The sequence below is a fragment of the Thermobia domestica genome, chromosome 3 (genome assembly GCF_964235325.1).
Source record: "Thermobia domestica chromosome 3, izTheDome1.hap1.1, whole genome shotgun sequence".
In the NCBI taxonomy this organism is placed as follows: domain Eukaryota; kingdom Metazoa; phylum Arthropoda; class Insecta; order Zygentoma; family Lepismatidae; genus Thermobia; species Thermobia domestica.
Window position 1 is genome coordinate 65,795,629 of NC_137456.1, and position 20,783 is coordinate 65,816,411.

Below are 20,783 nucleotides of genomic sequence, written 5' to 3' on the forward strand. Positions count from 1 at the left end.
ATTGTAAATGTTAATTTAATGTTTAAATATACAATTTTTATTACAAATATATTATTAAGTTCCTTTCAAAATTAAAATATGTGTGTTAATAATGTATACATATATAAAGTTAAAGAAATCAGGTTTTAGAGCTAATTAACTACAATTTCTTCTTTTATCTAAAAATGAAATATTAACAGAATTAATATTTTAGATCTGTAATAGATGTTATCGTAAATTTACTGTTGTAAATGAGTTTAAAATGTATGCGTAAGATGCAGTATCCATTTTTTTGTTATATATTTCTTCAAAAGATTAATATTTTGTAAAAAAGAAATGATTTATATGTATCTCTGTGGCAATTAAAAACCTAATATTACAATTAAGTTTTTTCTTCCTTTGCATTTCTGTCGGTGTTTTGTTTTTGCAAACCAAATTATACCAAGTTCTCCCGAATTATACATTCCTTAGCCATGTGGATTTCAGAAAATCTTGAGGGAACATCTATAATATTAGAGAAATTAAATTAACTTTCCTTAAACTCCAACTCTAACGCTTATTTTCAACAATTACGAAACGTAAACGGTGTTGCATGGACGGGAAAAACACGTTGTTTATTCAGATCAATACTTTTCTCTCTCTTTCGGTTATTTGACTATTGTAGTAGAGGGTAACTTTTTTTTTTTCCTCCTCTTATATCGCAAATTAAGAAACACAAAATTCACCTCATTTTATCGGTGTAGTCCCCATAACGTGCAATGGATGTATTTTCAAAGGTTTGGAAGCATGTGGATATCTCACGAGAGAAATATATCTTGATGTGACTGTAGCCACACGTGCACAGCAGTTTTCACTTCCTCATCACTTCGGAATTGCTTGCTTCTCACCTTTTCTTTGAGCAGTCCAAAAATATGGGAATCACTGGAGGTGAGGATCTGGAGAATAGGGCAGGTGTGTGGGACACTCAAAGTAGATAACCTGGATTGTGGACACTGTTAAACGAGTATTATGAGATCGGGCGTTGTCGTGAACTAAGAAAACACCACAAGTCAGAAGTCTTTGAAATTTAATCCTGACTGCAGGTTTGCCCTCTTCTCCATATAATGTTCCAAAATTACCCATTTTCATCCTTAAGGAGACAGAATGACTTTCCCTGCTAATGATTGGTGAAGAAATTTTTCAGATTTTGGCGACGAGCTATGGTGCCATTCCATGCTCGCTCTTCGTTTCAAAGTGAATCCAGTTTTCATCTCTTGTGACAATTCTGTCCAGAATCCATCACTTTTGGCCTAAAATCAACGCAAGACTTTCTCACCGGACATCAGTACAATGGTCTCTCAATTCAGTAGTCAACTGACGTGGAACCCATTTCCCAGATACTTTACTGAACCGCGACACATCGTGGACAACAATGTGTGCTGAACCCACACTAATATCCAAAATAGTGCTTATTTCCTTGATAGTAGCACGCTTATTTTTCTTCACTAAGTCTTCTACTGTGGCGACAGTGTGAAGATATATGTATTTGGATACATCAAGTCAGTGAAAAGCATCATCGTATGTTTAATGTTGAATTACTTTTCGATTTTTTTTCTAAGTTCATTTGCTTTTCCTACAAGGAAGTTTCCTTGCTGTCTGTCATTTCTTTCTTACACATGTAATTTCTTAATTAATATAAACAACAGATTGTTTTCCCGTCCGTATTCCTATCATCACCTCACCTTTGGTTAATCTATGTAGTATGCACTTTTCAACAAGACAGAAGAAACAGGCAATGATCTAGGATGTTAACCCGGAAGGAGCGTTAAATAAAACCGTTGGGAGAGTTTTGGAAGAAGTAGTTGGCATTGGATTTCAGACAAGGCAAAATGTAAGAACGCGAACTATAACTTCGAACTTATCACAAAGTCATCCTTGCTCTAGCTTAGAGAGCATTCGTCTCAGTTAATATTGCATAGCTGTTGACTACAATGAGTTGCTCACTGCGAAGCAACTTCGGTTTTAATTGGATTAATCGTCGTCGTAATGTTGGTTTTCCTGTTTGGACTTCGCTGCCCGTTACCTCCTGGCTACTTGGACGCTCAGCAGACCAAAGAGATTAATGGACGAACATCGACCCATTAAAGGATTCATCGAGGAAGAAACACGGAGGTCTACAAGTAAGTACTAGTAGATTAACCGATCCCAATCGCTATTCCCTTCTCATCCACTTCAACCCCTTTTGACATCACAATCTGTTTCTTTTGTATATGCTCGATTTTATTTATATGCAACCCAGGTCAGATCCCGTACTTTATGCTCTACCGAATTCAGTATTTACAAAATCCTGGGCGCAACTTGTCAGTTCTGACATCCCCAAATGCACAGTTTGCAAACACGTTATCTGAGCTATTGAACTGGCAAGGGGCGACTGCACAATATTTTCGTTCGTATTCACTTGGTATGCCTGGCCTGGTCGCGGGGCGTTCGCTACTTTCTACACCATTTTTAAATTTTCTATATCACTTGTAGACTTGCTGCAGAGACACAAAGAATACCGTATTGCTTTAATCCTGCGAAGACTTTCAATTAGTTTAACATTTTTACAGCACAGAAAGTGCATTACAGATTGCTGCTCTAAGGCAATGCATGTTATTAGTAGGGCGACCATCTTTGCACTGACATTGCTTTCTTGTTCTGTGTTCCTACGAGTCATTCTTCCAACAACAACGATAACTTCTGTCAACTTACAGATCAATTATAGAACTTCTCGGAATTTTACTGCACTAAGATTTTCATTTCAATCTCCCTCGTAACTATAAACGGAGTAAATCGTCAATATTACATTGCATTTTGTTATTGAAGTGGATGAGTGAAAGGAAACACTGTGAAGTGTTACAAAGTAGCTGCCTCATGACTACATACCCACCATTTTTGCCTTTACAGTTTGAGACTGATTCGATTCCCAGTCTATAATTCATATCCACATTTAACCAAAGGTCCACGACTCATATACCCTCGTCGCGGAGACAAGAACACTATTACGAAATGTTTCGCTTTCTTTCTTGTGAATTTATGAACGTAATCTCAATAAACAGAATGACATCAACAATAAAAAGGCGGTCCTGTTCTTTAGCTTTTACGTGGCAGCGTAGCTACGATTAATAGAAAGTGATGGTTGTGCATATTTGTTGAAAGTTCCTCATGTTGCGCAAACTATAATCTATAAAAAAAGCTTGAAACGGTTAACAATTTTCCTAATATAAGTAAGCCTCTAAAGATAATTCAAATACTGTAACTCACAACTACCTACAAATCAACATAAGAAAACACATGATACTTCTTTATTTTTTAAAAAATACAGATAGGTAATAGCATACTTGGTAGTTGAACATTAGAGAAGAAATATTTTGTTACTGAGTATATGAAAAACCAACTATATCAATAGAATGAATCTTATCAGCTTAAGAACATATTGCACTTTTCTTTTACATTACTTTAAAAATTTAGACCACTCATGATGCTGCAATTTTTTGGTCCTCTTCTCTGTAAATTATGTGGAGAAAAGAAGCAGCAGGCAGGAAACAAAAAGCAGTGGTCATATGCAAACATGAACACGAACAACGTTGTCGGCTATTTTGTCGTGTTCGAAGACCGTTCAAGTCGTGTATTTTTTTCACTCTTTGTGTATCATTACTACACGTATATCTGTGACTGTGTACATTACTAACACTTGCTTTTTTACATTCTTCTGTCTCATGCCCTTTTTTTACATTCTCCTCTCTCATGCCTCTTTTTTATATTCTCCTGTCTCATACCCCTTTTTACATTTTCCTGTCTCATGCCCCTTTTTACATTCTCCTGTCTCATGCCCCTTTTTTACATTCTCCTGTCTCATGCCCCTTTTTTTACATTCTCCTGTCTCATGCCCCTTTTTATATTTTCCTGTCTCATGCCCCTTTTTACATTCTCCTGTCTCATGCCCCTTTTTTACATTCTCCTGTCTCATGCTCCTCTTTTACATTCTCCTGTCTCATGCTCCTTTTTATATTCTCCTGTCTCATGCCCCTTTTTACATTCTCCTGTTTCATGCCCCCTTTTTACATTCTCTTGTCTCATGCTCCTTTTTTACATTCTCCTGTCTCATGCCTCTTTTTTACATCTCCTGTCTCATGCCCCTTTTTACATTCCCCTCTCATGCCCCTTTTTGGGATTCTCCTGTCTAACGTCCCTCTCTCTCCCCCTCCTCCCTCTTTGTTTCTTTCTGCTGTTTATCTGATTGTGAAAGCACGCTTTTAATGTCATACCCTGCTCAGCTAAAAGCAACTGGTTTAGACTCTTACATACGCTATATTTTGCTTGCTTCTATTGTTTTACAATTACAGTGAACTTTCTCCTAACAGCCCATCTTCTAAGAAATAAGTAATTTCCTTTCTCAGTTGCGCTCGGTGCACTACAGCAATATACGGAACAACAATATATGAATTACTTAATCGCTGCGAGCCTACATTTTTGTCTTGATATTGTTTCGACACCGCAAATAGGTATGTAGTTTGTGTGATAGTTTAGTGTGCTTTATTTAATATACAGCATTCGTTCAACTGAGCATCACAGGAGCAGCTTGTAATCGGAACTTCTAAGTTTGAAGGTTAAATTTATTGAATTATTACTCTAAGCCCTTTTTTTTTAACAATTATAGACATACCATTTAATTAGAAGCTATGAAATAGTAGTTTTCGCTTTAATGAACTTTTACATTGTCCAACCGGTCCTGGCTCTGTGGTGATCAGTTAACAAAGTCTACTGTATTTGAAAATGAAAAGAAGAAAATCGTGTATGTATGTGTGTACTAGCTGGAATAACTATTACCGGTTAAATTATATTAACATGCATATATTTCACAACAAAAATGTAAAAATAAGTACAAAAGAGATGGCAGTGAAGTATATAATCTATACGCATACACTGAACACATTTTATCAACACATTGAGTATACACCTACGATAATAATAATAAAAAAATAAATAATATTAATTAATTTTAAACACAACACGCAATAGAAAATATTTTGTGTATTGTAATTCACATTTACAATACTGCTTTCGTTTACTTTTCTAAAGATGGGAGTAGCAGTACCCTGAGATCAATTTGTAAGCCTTAGATGAGATTCTTGATCAGCAAAGCATTTCACTTGGTTTTTCGGATAAAATGTTTGTTGTCATCCTAAACGTAAAAGAAAAGAAAACATCAGAGCTTATACATTATATACAGAATAATTTACAGTTATGAATTCAATTGAAACAGAAAATAAATGATGTACACAATGTGACAATAAAATAATAAGACTGATTTGGTTAAAAAAAAAAAAAAAAATGTCATCCAGAGGGACAACTTTAGTTTATAATCTGGTAACAATCTGGTAACACTCTTTAATTCATCTCGCTGTGCATGATGAGAAATAGGCCAAGCCACAATTTTGTCATTATTTATCTCTCTAAAGCTTAGAGTCGAAGTTTTACAAACCAAACATTCACTCACGAACTATATGTGTAACACAGCAACAAGATGACTTCTATGGCGGAAGTAAGTGTTCCTGGATAAAAAATGCACACACTTAGATTTGCGGATAATATGGCGCTGTTGTCGACAGTGAGAAAAAAATCAGGGCTTGGTCTAAACGAAATCCAATACGTGCTTAGCAGCAAATTCAACATAAAGATCAACAAGAGCAAAACGAAAGTTATGAGACGCGCAAGAGACGAAACAAGAAAAATGGAGATCAAAATAGGAGATCGCCTGGAGGAAGAGATGCAGGAATTTTATTTTGGAAGTAAAATAACAAGCGATAATGGGTGTCAAACGATATGAATAAGAAAATGAAGAATAGTTCATACGAAGAAGCTATTTGAAGAAACAGGATTCTAACCACAAACATCGACATACAACTCAAGACGAAGCTGATGAAAGCATGTACAATATGCGGCAAAACAAACAGTGCTGAAATTCGCGTACGCATGGCGCGCAAATGCAATGTGGTATGAGCTGTGAGTGCCACATGTGTGCTTAGTTGTGTCTGGATTAGCGTAGTGTGCAGTTGGCTCGAAGATAATGTTACTCACAACAAAGAAGAAGGCGTTTATTGTTGAGCTCTATTTCCGCTCATACGGTGTGGGGCAGCATCTCATTGCAGGAGATGAGCGTACACATCTACTGTATTGCTCTGGAGCTATGGTATCGGCAACATATGGTTATGTGATGAAAGCCATGCGTACCTTGATCGCTACATCAATCGACAGTTTATTATTGATCCGTTCTTGCATGATTTGAGCGGTTTTTGCCGCACCAAAAATCTGTCGTTACAACAACAATGGATGCAGCAAGACGGAGCTACTGCCAACATTGCAAGTGATTCATTTGCCCTTCTGCCCACGAGAGTTTGGATATCGTTTGATTTTCCGTGAAACAGATTTTCCATTTTCTTCCCGCTCCTCTGACCTCACGGCTCCAGATGCCTACATATGGGGTATGCTGAAGGAAGCAATTTTCCGAACAGATAACCAACCCCTTACCATTATAACGGAGTTAAGAGAGAAAATTCAGTCATTTGTTTTGTCGTTCCAGCAACCCGTGTTCATTAAAATGTTAATCGATCTATAGGACCGCTATGAAGAATGTGTGCGACGTAATAGTCAATATTTTGAACACAAGATTAAGAGGGACGATTCCTCTTAAATTACAATATGTGTTAAGTAACATTTAGTTGACATCTATTTGACAACATTCCTTATCTTTCATAATGCTGTATAACAAATAAACAAATATCAACGGTATGATTTCAGTACTGTTTGTTTTTTGCCGCATACTGTATATGGAGTGTGGCGTTGTATGGATGTGAGGCATGGGCTCTAGAAGAAAAAGAAAAACAGAAAATTAAGTCTTTGAAATGTAGTGCTAAGGGATGTTGAAAATTAGATGAACAGACACAAGAAAGAGTATTGGAAATGATAGGAGAAACGTGGAATATATTCAAGCATATTTCGAAAAGAACAGATAGGATAACTGTACATATGAGACATGGAAGAATCACCCTATTAGCCATAGAGGAAATGGGAGAAGGAAAAATACCTACAGGAAGACCTCGATTAAAATATACGGTCCAAATAATATAAAGTATAAGGAAGAAAAGCAAAACCATATTCACGAAGAAATTAAATGTCGACTAAAAGCAGGGAATTCATGTTATTATTCAGTTCAAAATCTCTTGTCGTCGAGAATTCTGTCGAGGAATTTGAAAGTTAAAATATATAAAACGATAATTATGCATGTTGTTCTGTATGGCTCCGAAACATGGTCGCTTACACTGAGGGAAGAACGTAGACTGAAAGTATTTGAGAACAAGATTCTCAGATGAATATTCCGACCCAAGAGGAACGGGAATGGGGAATGGTGGAAACTTTATAACGAGGAACAGCCGTTTACCAAACATTGTTAGGGTCATTAAGTCTAGGAGGATCATATGGGCAGGTCGTATAGCTAGAATGGAAGAAAGTAGGAACGCTTTCAAAGTTTTAACTGAAAGCCCAATCGGAAAACGACCATTAGGAAGACCTAGGCACAGATGAAAGGACAATATTAAGGAATACAAAGAAATAGCAATACACAGTAAACACTGGATCCAGTTGGCTAAGAACAGAAGTCAATGGGCATCTTTTGTGAACGTTGCATCATTGAATCTCCAAGTTCTATACGCCATAGAGCTAGTTAGTTACAAGGAAGAAAAAGCACATGCAAACGGAAAACCTGGCTCAGGATAGAGAAGTGTAGAAACCTGATTTAAACCGATCGAAAGATAGCTTACCTGAGAAGCAAAATATACAAATTTGATGCAAAAACAATGGTGAATTTTGACGTTAATTTACACACTTCTGAGACAGCATATTTATATATTTAAAATTAGAATATTTTCTCTGCTTGTTAATGGCTTTCCTTTATGTTTAGCACCACAAGTTGGAGATAATGTTCCGCCATGACTCGAGAACTCTCATTAAAATTAGCAACTTAACACGCGATAATCCCGCCATATCAGAAGCTTTTACAAAGCTAAATTTCTCAACATTCCTCCCTATATTTCTCTGTTGATGTTACATATTCTCTTTTCACTAACCCCCCCCCCCCCCTTCCACACACACACACAAACATCTACGAAAAGACTTCGGAAAATTATATAAGTATTATTTTCACATTTTATTTATATTTAATCTGTTAATATAAATTTCAAGAATTTAGAAACTGAACATTAAAAAGAAAAAAAAATGCTGTTTGAAGTTTATTTACCCTATTTATTTGACCCTGGAAACTGAAGGGAAGCAAAGAAATAGTTCCCTTTTTTTTCTTTCTTTCTTTCTTACAAACTGACAACACACACGATGAGGTTTTGTGTTTGTGTGGGGGGGATCTTGTTTCAATGAATCCGTTTTTTTCTTCTTCTTTTCTACACATTACTAAGATAACACATTAAAACAACCACATTAAATTGGGGATGTCTGAGATGAAAAGACTTAATAGTTTATGAGGTTCACTTATATCCTATGTCTTGAGTTTCTTTGATATTACATGGGAACCGATGACCATCTTTCGTCAGTTTCCCTCTCAGCGTTACACAGGGTGTTTCAAAACAACACTGACAACGTTTGGGAGGTGATTCTTGACACTAAGATAAGACAAAAAGTATAGACCAACTTGGGTGAAAAAATGCTTCCTTTCGAATTTATTGCCTGCCGAAATCATGAGAAATTGAACTTTAAAGGTCTACAACTCCAAAGCTATGTATGGGACCTACCGAAGTCGGGTCAAGACTTCACTTAGGAATTAATATGTGCGCTATCTAAAAATCCATGTTTCAAAATCCTGCGGTACTTCCGCAACAGTTTTTATAGAGGGAGTTTGGTTACGGGCATATAATTTGAAGTACTCACCAACTACCTCTATATAAATTGTGACAGAAGTACCGAAGGATTCTGAAACATGGATATTTGGATAGGGCACATACTAGTTCCTAAGTGAAATCTTGACACGACTACGGTAGCTCCCACAGTTTTCGGGCTATGGACCTTTTAAAGTTCATTTTTTCGTGATTTCTGCAGCCTATAACTCCGAAAGGAAGCATTTGTGCACCCAAGTTGGTCTATATTTTTTGTCTTATATCGGTGTCGGGAATCAGCTCCCAAACGTTGTCGGTGTTGTTTTGAAACACTCTGTATATGCAAAAGAAAGCAAGTAAATTATGAAATCCTGAGGCTGATAAATATAAGCCCAGTAAATACGTGAGAGTGAAAAGATGGGGAAACAACAGGCACAAGAGTGGAATAATAATTTTGACTGGATTAGATTGACATACAATGAAAATTACTGGCCAACTTTTGTTTCTATAGTGATAAACGCTCGTGATTAGTTAGCCATACGGTTGGTTATAATCAGTTAGTAACCCTGAAATACTGAATGTTGATGTAATTTTAATAATCTGATGTACAAGGCACATGAAAAAAAAAATATTTAAAAAAACTCGACAATTATAGAAGAAATTTATTGTGATTGATGTACAGTCCGCAGCAAAAAACCTGCAACACGAGCATGCAAGTTTATTGTGGAATTACGCTTAACAGATCAGGGAATCAACATAACGTCTAAGTGGCACGAATCACGCCAGGAGAAACCTGGGCGTCCTCTCCTGCACACTTATTTTGGAGCAAAAGAGTTCGTCGTTTCGCAATAAACTTACATGCTCATGTTGCAGGTTTTTTGCTGTGAAATGTACAAGCATATCTTAACTATTTCTCGACGTAGTCACCATGAACCTCCAGATATTTCTGGTAGCTGGCACAGGCTTCCGTAAACCCTTTAGGTAAAAATCTGCTGTCTAAGAGTGCAGCCAGTCTAGAACTGATGTCTTGAGCACTTCACTATCGTTAAGACGCTTCGATGCAAGCATTTTTCAGGTAAAGAAAAAAAAAAAAAAAAAAAAAAAGATCGCTGAGGGCAAGGTCGAGGCTGTAAGGAGATGAGTGAATAGTTCTCACTAAAATCGTTGGCTTGTTTCAACAGCACGAGCAGCTAGGCAGGGGCGGGTGTCATCATGGATCGGAAAAATTCCAGAGTATATCATTCCTCTCCGCCGATTTTGGATGGCACGTCGCAGTTATTCAGTGTTTGGTAATATACATCTACTGTAATTGTTCGAAAACACGATTGCCATGATTCTGTGAATTGATGGATTTGTTTGAATTTCTTCGTTATTACATTGACTGTTGCTTCGACTCCGCAGTGGCGCACGATATGCAGCTTTCATTCCCTGTCACTTGTGAGAAAAGAGGTTATTTCCCCAAAAAATCACGTGGAGCTGACATTCTTTGCTCTTTGTGAGCGTCTGTCAGCATTTTTGGCAGCCAACTCTCACACAGTTTGTGATAACCCATTTGTTAGTCAAAATTCGACGTACTGTTTTGGCAAGTTCAGTTATGGTGAACCGGCAATTGGATTGCACTTTCTCGTTAACGCGTTCCACCAGATCATCCGCCCGAACACTAGGTCCTTCGCTACACACATAAACATTTTTAAACACTCTTACTCATTACTGTCAGTCCGTTACTGGCACACAATTTCCGATGGATGTCAGCTGTATTCTGTCTTCGGCGTTCAGGAATTGTACGACACATTCTCATTTCACATTTGGCAGGATTTTGTATTATGTCACCCATTTCACCTTACTGCTACGCGTAGGTACGCAAATCCATTCAGACAATTCTATCTCTGTTGCAAGCACAGAATACTAGGATATGCTCCTATGTATGCTCAACTTCATTAGTGTTGCCAACTCCGTAAAAAAAAAATATATCGGCCCTTTTTCTGACATGTGCTTCGTACCTTTAGGAAAAATAAATGAATGTAACTTCATCTCGACAAGAAAATGACTTCAAAACAATTACTCTTAGCTGCTACTATTATTATCATGAGAATATATTATCATGAGAATATCATGAGAATGAGAATATATATTTAGTTACTTACTTTTTGACTAGAAAGAACGCCCATTAACAATTTCAGCTGTTTCTAATCAACATTTATTTGTTGTCTTTGAGATTTCTTGTGTTTTAGACTTTCAATATGATCATACAGTTTCGAAGGAACAGAAGTCAAGGAAATGACAAGCCATCCCAGAACTACTGCAATGCATCTGCATACATTCAAGTTAATCCAGTGTGCCAGTCTTGTCTGCTCTGCCTACAGAAAAGAATATATACAAATATATGTATGTTTTGTAATCCAAAGCTAATAATATATTAATTTAATTCTTTACATGTCAACAGTTCTAACAAATAGTATGCGTGCACCTAAAAGTAAGCGCAAACATTTTTCAGAAGTACGTGGGAAGCTATCAGTACGAAATGAAAAGTCAAACAAACATACGGTAAGTTCTGAGATTATTTCAAGAAAATTTTCTATTTTGACAACACGATAAACTTACTCACTACCCTTGATTGTCATTTTCTCTCACAAGAATATTAATATACGCTACTTTTACCATCCTTCAATAATAATAATAATATTTTCAATAAAATAAAAGTTTAAATCATTACGGATAACTACAGCGGACTTGTACTTTGGATCCAGCTCAACAAGCTAAGTTTGGGACAAAACTCTCGCTTTAAAGTTTCAATCAAACAGCTGTGTTACCAGGGTTGGCAAAAACCATGATTTTTATTTAAAAAAAAACAAAAAAACCGTTTTTTTTTTTTTTTTTTTTGGTTTAAACCAGGTTTTTATGGTTTAAATAATTTGCTCTATATATTCATATCATATATGGACAGAAATAAGTTTGTTTCGCCTTGATGTTATTATGCAACAACCGGGTTATGCTGGAAGGGGTCACATAAGCTTAAAGCGGAATAAAAACCGCTTCTCGAGTTACATCCGAGAGAAATTGTCCTCCATTTGAACTCGGAACCAGGACTAATTGGCCACAAATGCGATACGTCTGCCGACTCACTCACGAAGGAATCCTGACAAAAATACGTTGTACTGATCTTTACATGCTTCTTAATATAACTGTCAAGAGTCATTTCAGAAGGACAAAAAGATAAACAGTTGCACAAGTGAAACCATTACACAGAATTACATATGAACAATTTCAAAGTACTACGGAGTACAGAAGAACTAATTTAGTTCAAGTTAGTTAACAACGACTTTTATTGGTCCAAATTAAAGAAATACACCGACTTAATCTACATATCAATAAGAAAAGTGAATAAAGATACGAATTATTTGAGTCCACTTTGGCTCAGACTCATTTATACATAAATAGATACCAAAGATACTTATTTCACTAAATGCCTCTCGTGGGGTCTGTATGACCACCCCCCCCCCCCCACACACACAAAAGTACGGCATTTTCGATGTATTTCATCAATAGTAAACATTGAAACGAAACAATATTTAGAATTTTTCTTCGATTGCAATTACATAACAATAATAACAACTACAAAAAATTACAAAATAAACATTTATATACTTTTAAAAAAAAAAGATGCTTTTGTAGTATAATCTTTTTGAGTAATGAGAGGGGGAATTTAGGTCTGAATATAATACGAATAATATACGGGAGTGAAACGTGATAACCCACAAATGTGTGTTCATCAAGATTTTACAAACACTTACACTTTTGCGAACATTTTTTGTTTTTTGGTTTAAACCAGTTTGTTTTTTTTTTAAAAAAACAGCTGGTTTAAACCAGCCAACCCTGTGTGTTACACAATATAATCTCCACCTCACCTCACCCAATCCTCATTAGGAACTTTTAAAAAATTTCTAGAATTAAAATGACAATGTTTAAATGGGAAATAAGTCAGTATCTATTTTTTTTTTTTCGAAGAAAATATAATATTCCTGAATAATGCTCCTTTCATGTGTTTTTTTAAAGCCTATATTTTATTATAAGGATTTGAACATTCATCGACTGGAAGACATAATAATATGCAAACGTAGATTGTAGGATAAGATTCCTAAAAATATAAGAATTATTTTCGATTTAGCTGTTAGTGAACTATACAAACTATACTATATTGAAAAAAAATGTCTATATACAGGGTGATTCAATAAGAAAGTACCAGGCCTATATCGCAGCTAATATTGCACGTAGAGCCTTCAAACAAAAAATTGCATTACCAAATCGTATGTGTAGAATGCAATAAAAATAGTAGCGACACCAGTGGCGTATCGTGAATACCTCCAACGGGGGGCAACTTCAAAATTTGCAATGGAAAGTGGTATAACTGTTGGAATCGTTCGAAAGGAGATTAATTGTCATGCAACTTTTAGAGGACAAACTTTGTCATATCCTTTCCCATTTAGCCGCTAGAGGCGTTGTTGCAGACTTGTATCTGACTACCCGTAGCAGGCCTTTATCTCAGCTCATAATGCACATAGAGCCGTCAAACAAACAATGGAACTACCAAATCGTATGTGTAGAATGCAATAAAAATAGTAGCGTTACCAGTGGCGTATCGTGAATATCTCCAACGGGGGTCATCTTCAAAATTTGACATGGAAACGGGGGTTGGTTGTCAGATGGTGCGAGAGCGAGAGAGTTATATATATACCACTGTAGTTACAAAAACTATGTGGAGAACTACATAGAAGAAAGTCTTGACTCTAACCTCTGAAGAAAAGTGCCCGCCACAAGCATTTGTAATATAGGATTTTAAAAAATTCAGGGGAGTTGTTAATTATCATTATTATGTGTACCATACTCCGAATAATCAATTATAATATTCTTGTTCATAGTTATAATAATAATCTGGATCATTATTATTATTATTATTATTATTATTATTATTATTATTATTATTATTAGTAGTAGTAGTAGTAGTAGTAGTAGTAGTAGTAGTAGTAGTAGTAATAGTAGTAGTAGTAGTAGTAGTAGTAGTAGTAGTAGTAGTAGTAGTAGTAGTAGTAGTAGGCGTCGTCGTCGTCGTCGTCGTCGTCGTCGTCAAATAGTTATACAAGCAACCAAGTAAAAATTAACCAAGGAATCTAATCTACAAGAAAGTTGGGAAATTATTGCTACATAACAGTAAGCAACTGGGTACATAAGTAAACGTTTTAATATATCATGATTTCCCGTCTTGCTAAGGACTCTATATTACATGACTAACGTTACATGCTAAGTACCAATAGTATGGAACAACAAAAAGTTTGGGGAAACTAATTATACGTGAGTAATATTCTATCAAATAAAACAGAAGAATCTAGGTAACATTTAGCTTTTTATAAATAAGCACAAACTACAGACGTTATGAGGAAAGGAAAAACTGCAATTGCAAAAAAGGCTTAATTAAGATATACTGCATGTGAGCAGGTAATGTTAACTTTTCTATTTTTTAATACAGTGAAACCTCCTTCCCTCTCTTTTGTGGCCACTCAGATACGGATACAGACTGTCTTTTTTTCCCTGGCGTATTAGTAATCTCTTCATAATGACATAAATTATTCCCAGTTGTATGTAGCACAAAAAATAATTTATGCAATTTGAAAAATAAATCTTCGATACAGCACAGTAGACAGAAATTCCCTTTCCCATAAAATGTTTTTGTCATAAGTCGATGTCCTGGTGTGAACCACCAAACAGAACAGTTGCCTTGAGGAGAATATTACTGCGCATGCAGTATACTTTGCAGTACACATCCACATAAATACTCTCTAGTGATACTTTACAGGGGGAAATTTCTCCATCATCCCTCGAGTAATTCAAACACTGAGTACAGCACTTCGATATTAACCTACATTTTTATCTACAAGTAATGAATTAACTGTATACGGTACAAAATTACTACAAGAGCTGAAAGTAATTTAAATCTCTGTAACGGCAAGGATACATTGCCTAAACTGTAACACAAGTTGGTAATAATAATCGTTTGCTTTAGTCAAAACTTTTATTTTTATTTAAGTCCTATGCACAGCGTGGTCCGGAAGTGGGAGTATCCCTAATTGGTGTTTTCTGACGGTTTTAGGTTTTACCCACATTTGTTTGGTAACATTGCTTGGCATTGACTAGCAACATTGCTATTCATGTTCATTTGTTTTCTGCTGTTCTCTTCTTGGTAACCAATTAGTAGTTTGATAAATCAGATGTTTCCTGGCCGCTGGATTGGAAGAGGCTGTGCATCTTCACCAGCTACCTTTGCCTGGCCTCCAAGAAGTCCCGATCTGACGGGGACGCGGCAGAAGTCCTAAATGGCAGAAGTCCTAAACGGCATTAGACCTAAAATGCACAAGTCCTAAAAATTATTTCGCGGCACAAGTCCTAAATGGCAGAAGTCCTAAAGTGCAGAAGTCCTAAAGTGCAGAAGTCCTAAAGTGCAGAAGTCCTAAAGTGCAGAAGTCCTAAAGTGCAGAAGTCCTAAAAGGCAGAAGTCCTAAAAATCATACCGAGGCAGAAGTCCTAAAGTGCAGAAGTCCTAAAGTGCAGAAGTCCTAAAAATCTCTTGTGGCGCTACCATCGCGTCCGTAAGAAGAATACTGTCAATCTGTTAGTCAAGTTTTAGATATACTGTTTCATATTACAGAGCCTTAGTTCTTACAAGTTATTTGTATAAATACATATTCTATCGTTCTGAAATAATAAATAAATAAATAAATAAATGAAGCCTATTGTCCTTTCTTACTCTTTCCATGATATATTTTTATGTTGACGAAATTTTAACTTTCTACCAAATGTGATTCCCAGATCTTTCATAATGTCTGTTTTTCTCTATTTCCACACCATTGACTTCATATTAGTAACATAATATTGTGTTTTAGTTATGTACGTCATAAATTTTGCTTTTCTTGTGTTGTTTTGAAGTAAATTATTTTTACACATATATTTCTTGTACAGAAGTCTTTCTGTAGCAAATAATTGTCATATTCGTAATTAACTACTCCTGGGATACGGCTGTTTCGGTGTAGGACGTTTTGGTGCAGGGCGTTTCGGTGTACGGATTGCTCGGTGTAAGGACGTTCGCCGGTTAAGGTCAGGCTGGTTCGGTGTAAAAGTTCTAATGTTTACACCGAAACGTCCACTCTTCAAAATGAAAATTATTCGTTAGGGAGAAATAAATTCACGAAGTAGAATATATAAATTAATAAATAAAATAAAAATTAAATGTTTCTGTAATTGGCAAGGGTTACTTATTTATAGTGAGTCCCCTCGCTTCACTCTATGTCAGAACTTCTTATATCCTCAAATGTTATAATTATTAATTGATTGGGAAAACGTTTTACGGTAATGATATATAGTAAAAAAGTGTGTGATGCATAAACATTGTGTACACCACACACACCTTATTACGGCAATAACTGTGCACAAATCGCAAAATGCTGCACAATCTTTGAAAGAAAATTTTCAAACACAGATGGTTTTTCTTCCAATAACCGCTTTTATATCATGCATACCCAATAAGATTAGCAAATCTAGGAAAAGAAAACTGATTATGAATCAGTGATGAGATCTTAATTATATTATTACGGAGATGTAAATTCATGTTATAGTTGTAGAGAAGGACAGTGTCAGAAAAATGTCTCAAGAAAATTTTTAACGGCCTAAAGAACACAACAAGAGGCTGAATCCTACCAGTTGTTCCTGCAGAAATTGTTTCTATTATGAGTTACTCTTTTGTTCTTAAACGTGTTTAATAATTACAGCAAATGAAGGATGTTTATAATAGAATGTGAAAGAATACAGTTTCAAAAGAATTAAACTACGTCAACATGTTAAAATAATTAAAAGAACCTAATTAATTAGCCACTTTGTACTCTCATTTGCTTAACTGGAATAACCGAGGCCTAAAGGAAAAGAGTTTTCTGCCCAAATCTTATAAGCAGTGGGATATTTTAATATTATAGAAATTGACCCTCCTTCCCCTTAGAAGTGTAATTTTCAAGATACTGAAACATATAGTATTTTATTACTTTTAGTTAAAAGTTCAAATACCGAGTTTCACGCATCTAGCTTAAACAAATCCTTCCTTAATTTATTTACATATTTTCTGAGTAAGTAATGGGGAATTCGAACATTAAAAAAGTGCTCCCTTTGCTCTTTCCTTTTTATGTGTTCAATTTTCAGTTTTTTAAACAGGAAAGATTATATGCCAAGTTTCATTTTACTAGCTTCAGAAACTTGCGAGATACACTACCCTTTAAAAAAATCTTGCCCCACCCGTTTTACGATACTTATTTCCAAAAATTCTTTCTTATGTCCTGCTTTCATAAGAAAATTATATTTTATAATTAAAATTTAACGACTCTACTTGTAGTAGTATGCCCAAAAAATCACTCATCTTTACTCTTTTATATAAGAGTACAGAAGATAAATACAGTCAAACAAATGGATTTCCATGAACAGTTTCCGATTTCTTATAACTACCTGATTCGTACATTTCCCACAAGCTGTGATTTTAAATTTACGCTCTGTCAAGGTCCAGGTTTCAAAAAGGAACTAACTGGAAATATAATAATATTATGTATTTGTGTACATGTGTAATATGTATAAATTTATTGTCTTATTGAAGCTTTCGTAATCTGGAAATAAACTTTTGATTTGCTTTTAATATATAAAAATCATGCTCCCCTAGAAAAATTTGCAGGCTACACCCCTAAATAACTATGTAGTAATTTCTGCAAAAATGGCACAGGACCTAAAATTTAGGTCTAATGCCTATATTTTTAGGACTTGTGCCATTTAAGACTTATTAATGTCACCCACTGTATTGCATAATAAATGTTCTTTGCTCAATTTTAAATTTACTGCGTTCTTTATGTATACAGTTAGTATTTAATGTTCACTCGTGAAATGTCTAGTGTGCTTTTGTCCTAATTAAGTAAACTTTGGTGGATTTTTGTCCTACTCTTAATAAAATACGCTCCGCACAGTATATATTGCAATTCTGAATGTTTGCTTGGTTTCAGAAGTCTGGTAAAATATTCTTTTTAAACATTTTTTTATTATTTATTTATTTATTTATTCTTGTTTTAGGAATTTGTCTTGGGATTCTCGTATCTCCATTCGAAAGAAACGAATTTCTTAACAAATTATGTAATTAATTCTTAGAATGAAATAGGTTGTATTATGTAATTCGTGTATAAGTGCAGAACAGATAGTGATAATAACGATCTTAGTAGTACAAATATAGCTGTTACTGTTGGAATTAGATACGTTCGTAACATTATTGCCAACTAGTTGCTGCATCGTCCCAATTTCGTGTGGTGGTGGCGAATTTCAGAACTAAAGCAAGTGAATGATAAAGGCACAAGTCCTAAATGGCAGAAGTCCTAAACGGCAGAAGTCCTAAAAGGCAGAAGTCCTAAAGTGCAGAAGTCCTAAAGTGCAGAAGTCCTAAAGTGCAGAAGTCCTAAAATGCAGAAGTCCTAAAGTGCAGAAGTCCTAAAATGCAGAAGTCCTAAAGTGCAGAAGTCCTAAAGTGCAGAAGTCCTAAAATTTAGGTCTAGTGCCCATATTTTTAGGACGTCTGCACTTTAGGACTTCTGGATGTCACCCGATCTGACGACACCAGACAATGCTTTCTGGGGTTTCATAAAGCAACAAGTAAGAAACACTCGATATCACACAACGCAGAAATTACGAGCAGCTGTGGAACAGACCTTCACCCTTGTGACTCCGGAGTATCTCCGCAAAACATCTGCGAGTACTTGGCGCAGAATTCGGCTGTGTTGCAGCATGGATGGTGATCATACTGATGTTTATGATTCTTAAGAATCTTAAGACTTCAAGGTAACTGTGTACAGACATTCTATCATAACTAACACTATAGTGTTGAAACTAATGGGGGAAGGGGGTACGCCCACTTCCGGACTACCCTGTAATTCCAAAACTAGAATGAGGAATATTCACTATGAATTCGTATCGTGTGAGAGTGCTATTTATTATTGATTATACCTACCATCGCAGTCTCCTTCACCCACAATGTTTCGTTGTAAAGATTCAAGGCTAACCTGTCGTCTGTTTTCGCAGCACACAAAGTAAGTACCAATGCAGTCACGTAAAAGGGAACTGCTAGCATACCAGGATGAATTGAACACATCACACGGTTAATATTAAAACCACACAAATTGATCTGAGCCAGGTCATACCTAAACAAGAAAAATAGAATGTGTAAATATAGAATATTTTAAATGTCTGCTGGATATGTTCTAAAAAGGAAAAATGGTATTATCAAATGATTCAGAACAAATAATAATTATAATAATAAAGAGGAATACCTTTTTATAATATTTTTATAGATTAAGTAACATGTGTATTAGTGACAATTTAGCACATGGAGCTCTTCCGCAAAATCGAAAGTGGGGTTCTCAATCCAAAAAATGTTATCGTTCCAGTAATCACTTAATACGTAACATTCTTTGTATTTGGAAAATATTGGGCATATAACTACACAGAACACTGCATTTCGCAATAAATAAATATAAACAGATCTACTTGTTTATACATATATAGGATACTATCAGACAACACACAAATGCAGTTTGATGAAAATTAAAATCTCATAGTTTCAAAATTGTTTACATTTTAAACAGAAAATACAAATTTTGTGAAGCCAAAGTGCATTATACAACTTACTATAGACATCGAAAAAGAAATATACCCATAGTACATACCATATTGTTATTAAATACTTCATTTTTATATTGAATATAAAAACTATATATATTTTAATGAAAATTTAATGATTAAAACCCATTAGATCTGTATTTTCCACAGAAATGTCGAACCTTTTAATTTTGAATGAAGCAGAAATTTTTAAAGAGGAGTTTATATATCGAGCTTCATCTTCTTACACTCACTTGCTCTTGAGGCTGCAGTAGAGCATTCACCTCTGGTGCGTCGGATCCCTGGTTCGATTCTAACTCGCGCCACGTGGGCTTTGTGGTGGACAATTACCGTGTGTGTGTGTGTTTTCTCCGAGCTCTCTCATTTCCCTCCACTTTACTCATACAGTCTCATCATTACGTCTCCTTTAGTTTATCCGGCATAATCGTAGGACGTAAAACCAAAGATTTCATTTCATTTCATTTTCAACGAGCTTGTGAGATACTGTATTTTTATATACATTTTGAACTCCATCTATCCCCTTAGAATACGCCTTTTAATCAAAGTAGCATGGTAGCTCTAAGTAAACCAACTTTCAAAATTCACTTCAAATTGCCTTCCGTGATGCTGTCACGTATAACCGACGTCGATTTCAATGTAAAGAAGGAAATTATAGAAAATACCACCCGTTCTCCCTTGAAACGGAAATTAAACAAACAAACAAAAAAAATGTTCTCTTATATTTTTTAACGAGGAGTTTCAATACTGAGTTTAATCTTCCTAACTTGATAGGCTCATCAGATACTGTACTTTGTGCATAAATTTTGAACTCCATCTCCCTCCTTTAATCAAAGTAATAATAAAAACTTGGCTGAATCTTCATACTTACTTACTATCAGGCGTGTATCCGATAAGTTTTCCTTGGGCGAACCCAAGACTTTCAGAGGGATCGGACTTTTACATACTAAATGCGAACCGAAATTCTTGCTTCAGAATGTGAAAGCATTAATAACTCATCATGCATAGACTACATACTAATATATATTATTATTATTATTGTTATTACCGTATTTTACGGACTATAAGACGCCTTAATTTTTAAGCAATTTTTTAAAAATACCGTAACATTTTTACCATTTTTATTACTAGATGGCAGGACGGGAGGGAAAAAGTGTTACGGTATTGAAG

At 35.4% G+C, this 20,783-nt stretch overlaps 1 protein-coding gene across 1 annotated transcript in view; it reads right to left on the minus strand.

Moving 5' to 3' along the window:
* Positions 1-4,830: 4,830 nt before the first annotated feature.
* The window catches only part of LOC145680460 (uncharacterized), a 45,554-nt gene continuing 29,601 nt past the window's right edge, over positions 4,831-20,783 (minus strand). Inside the window, exons 4-6 of the mRNA XM_081751022.1 lie at positions 18,949-19,138; positions 11,024-11,236; positions 4,831-5,182 (exon numbers count right to left, since the gene is read on the minus strand). Of these exons, the coding sequence (XP_081607148.1) occupies positions 11,066-11,236; positions 18,949-19,138 (361 nt within the window). The 3' untranslated portion in view covers positions 4,831-5,182; positions 11,024-11,065. The remainder of the gene's footprint in view (positions 5,183-11,023; positions 11,237-18,948; positions 19,139-20,783) is intronic.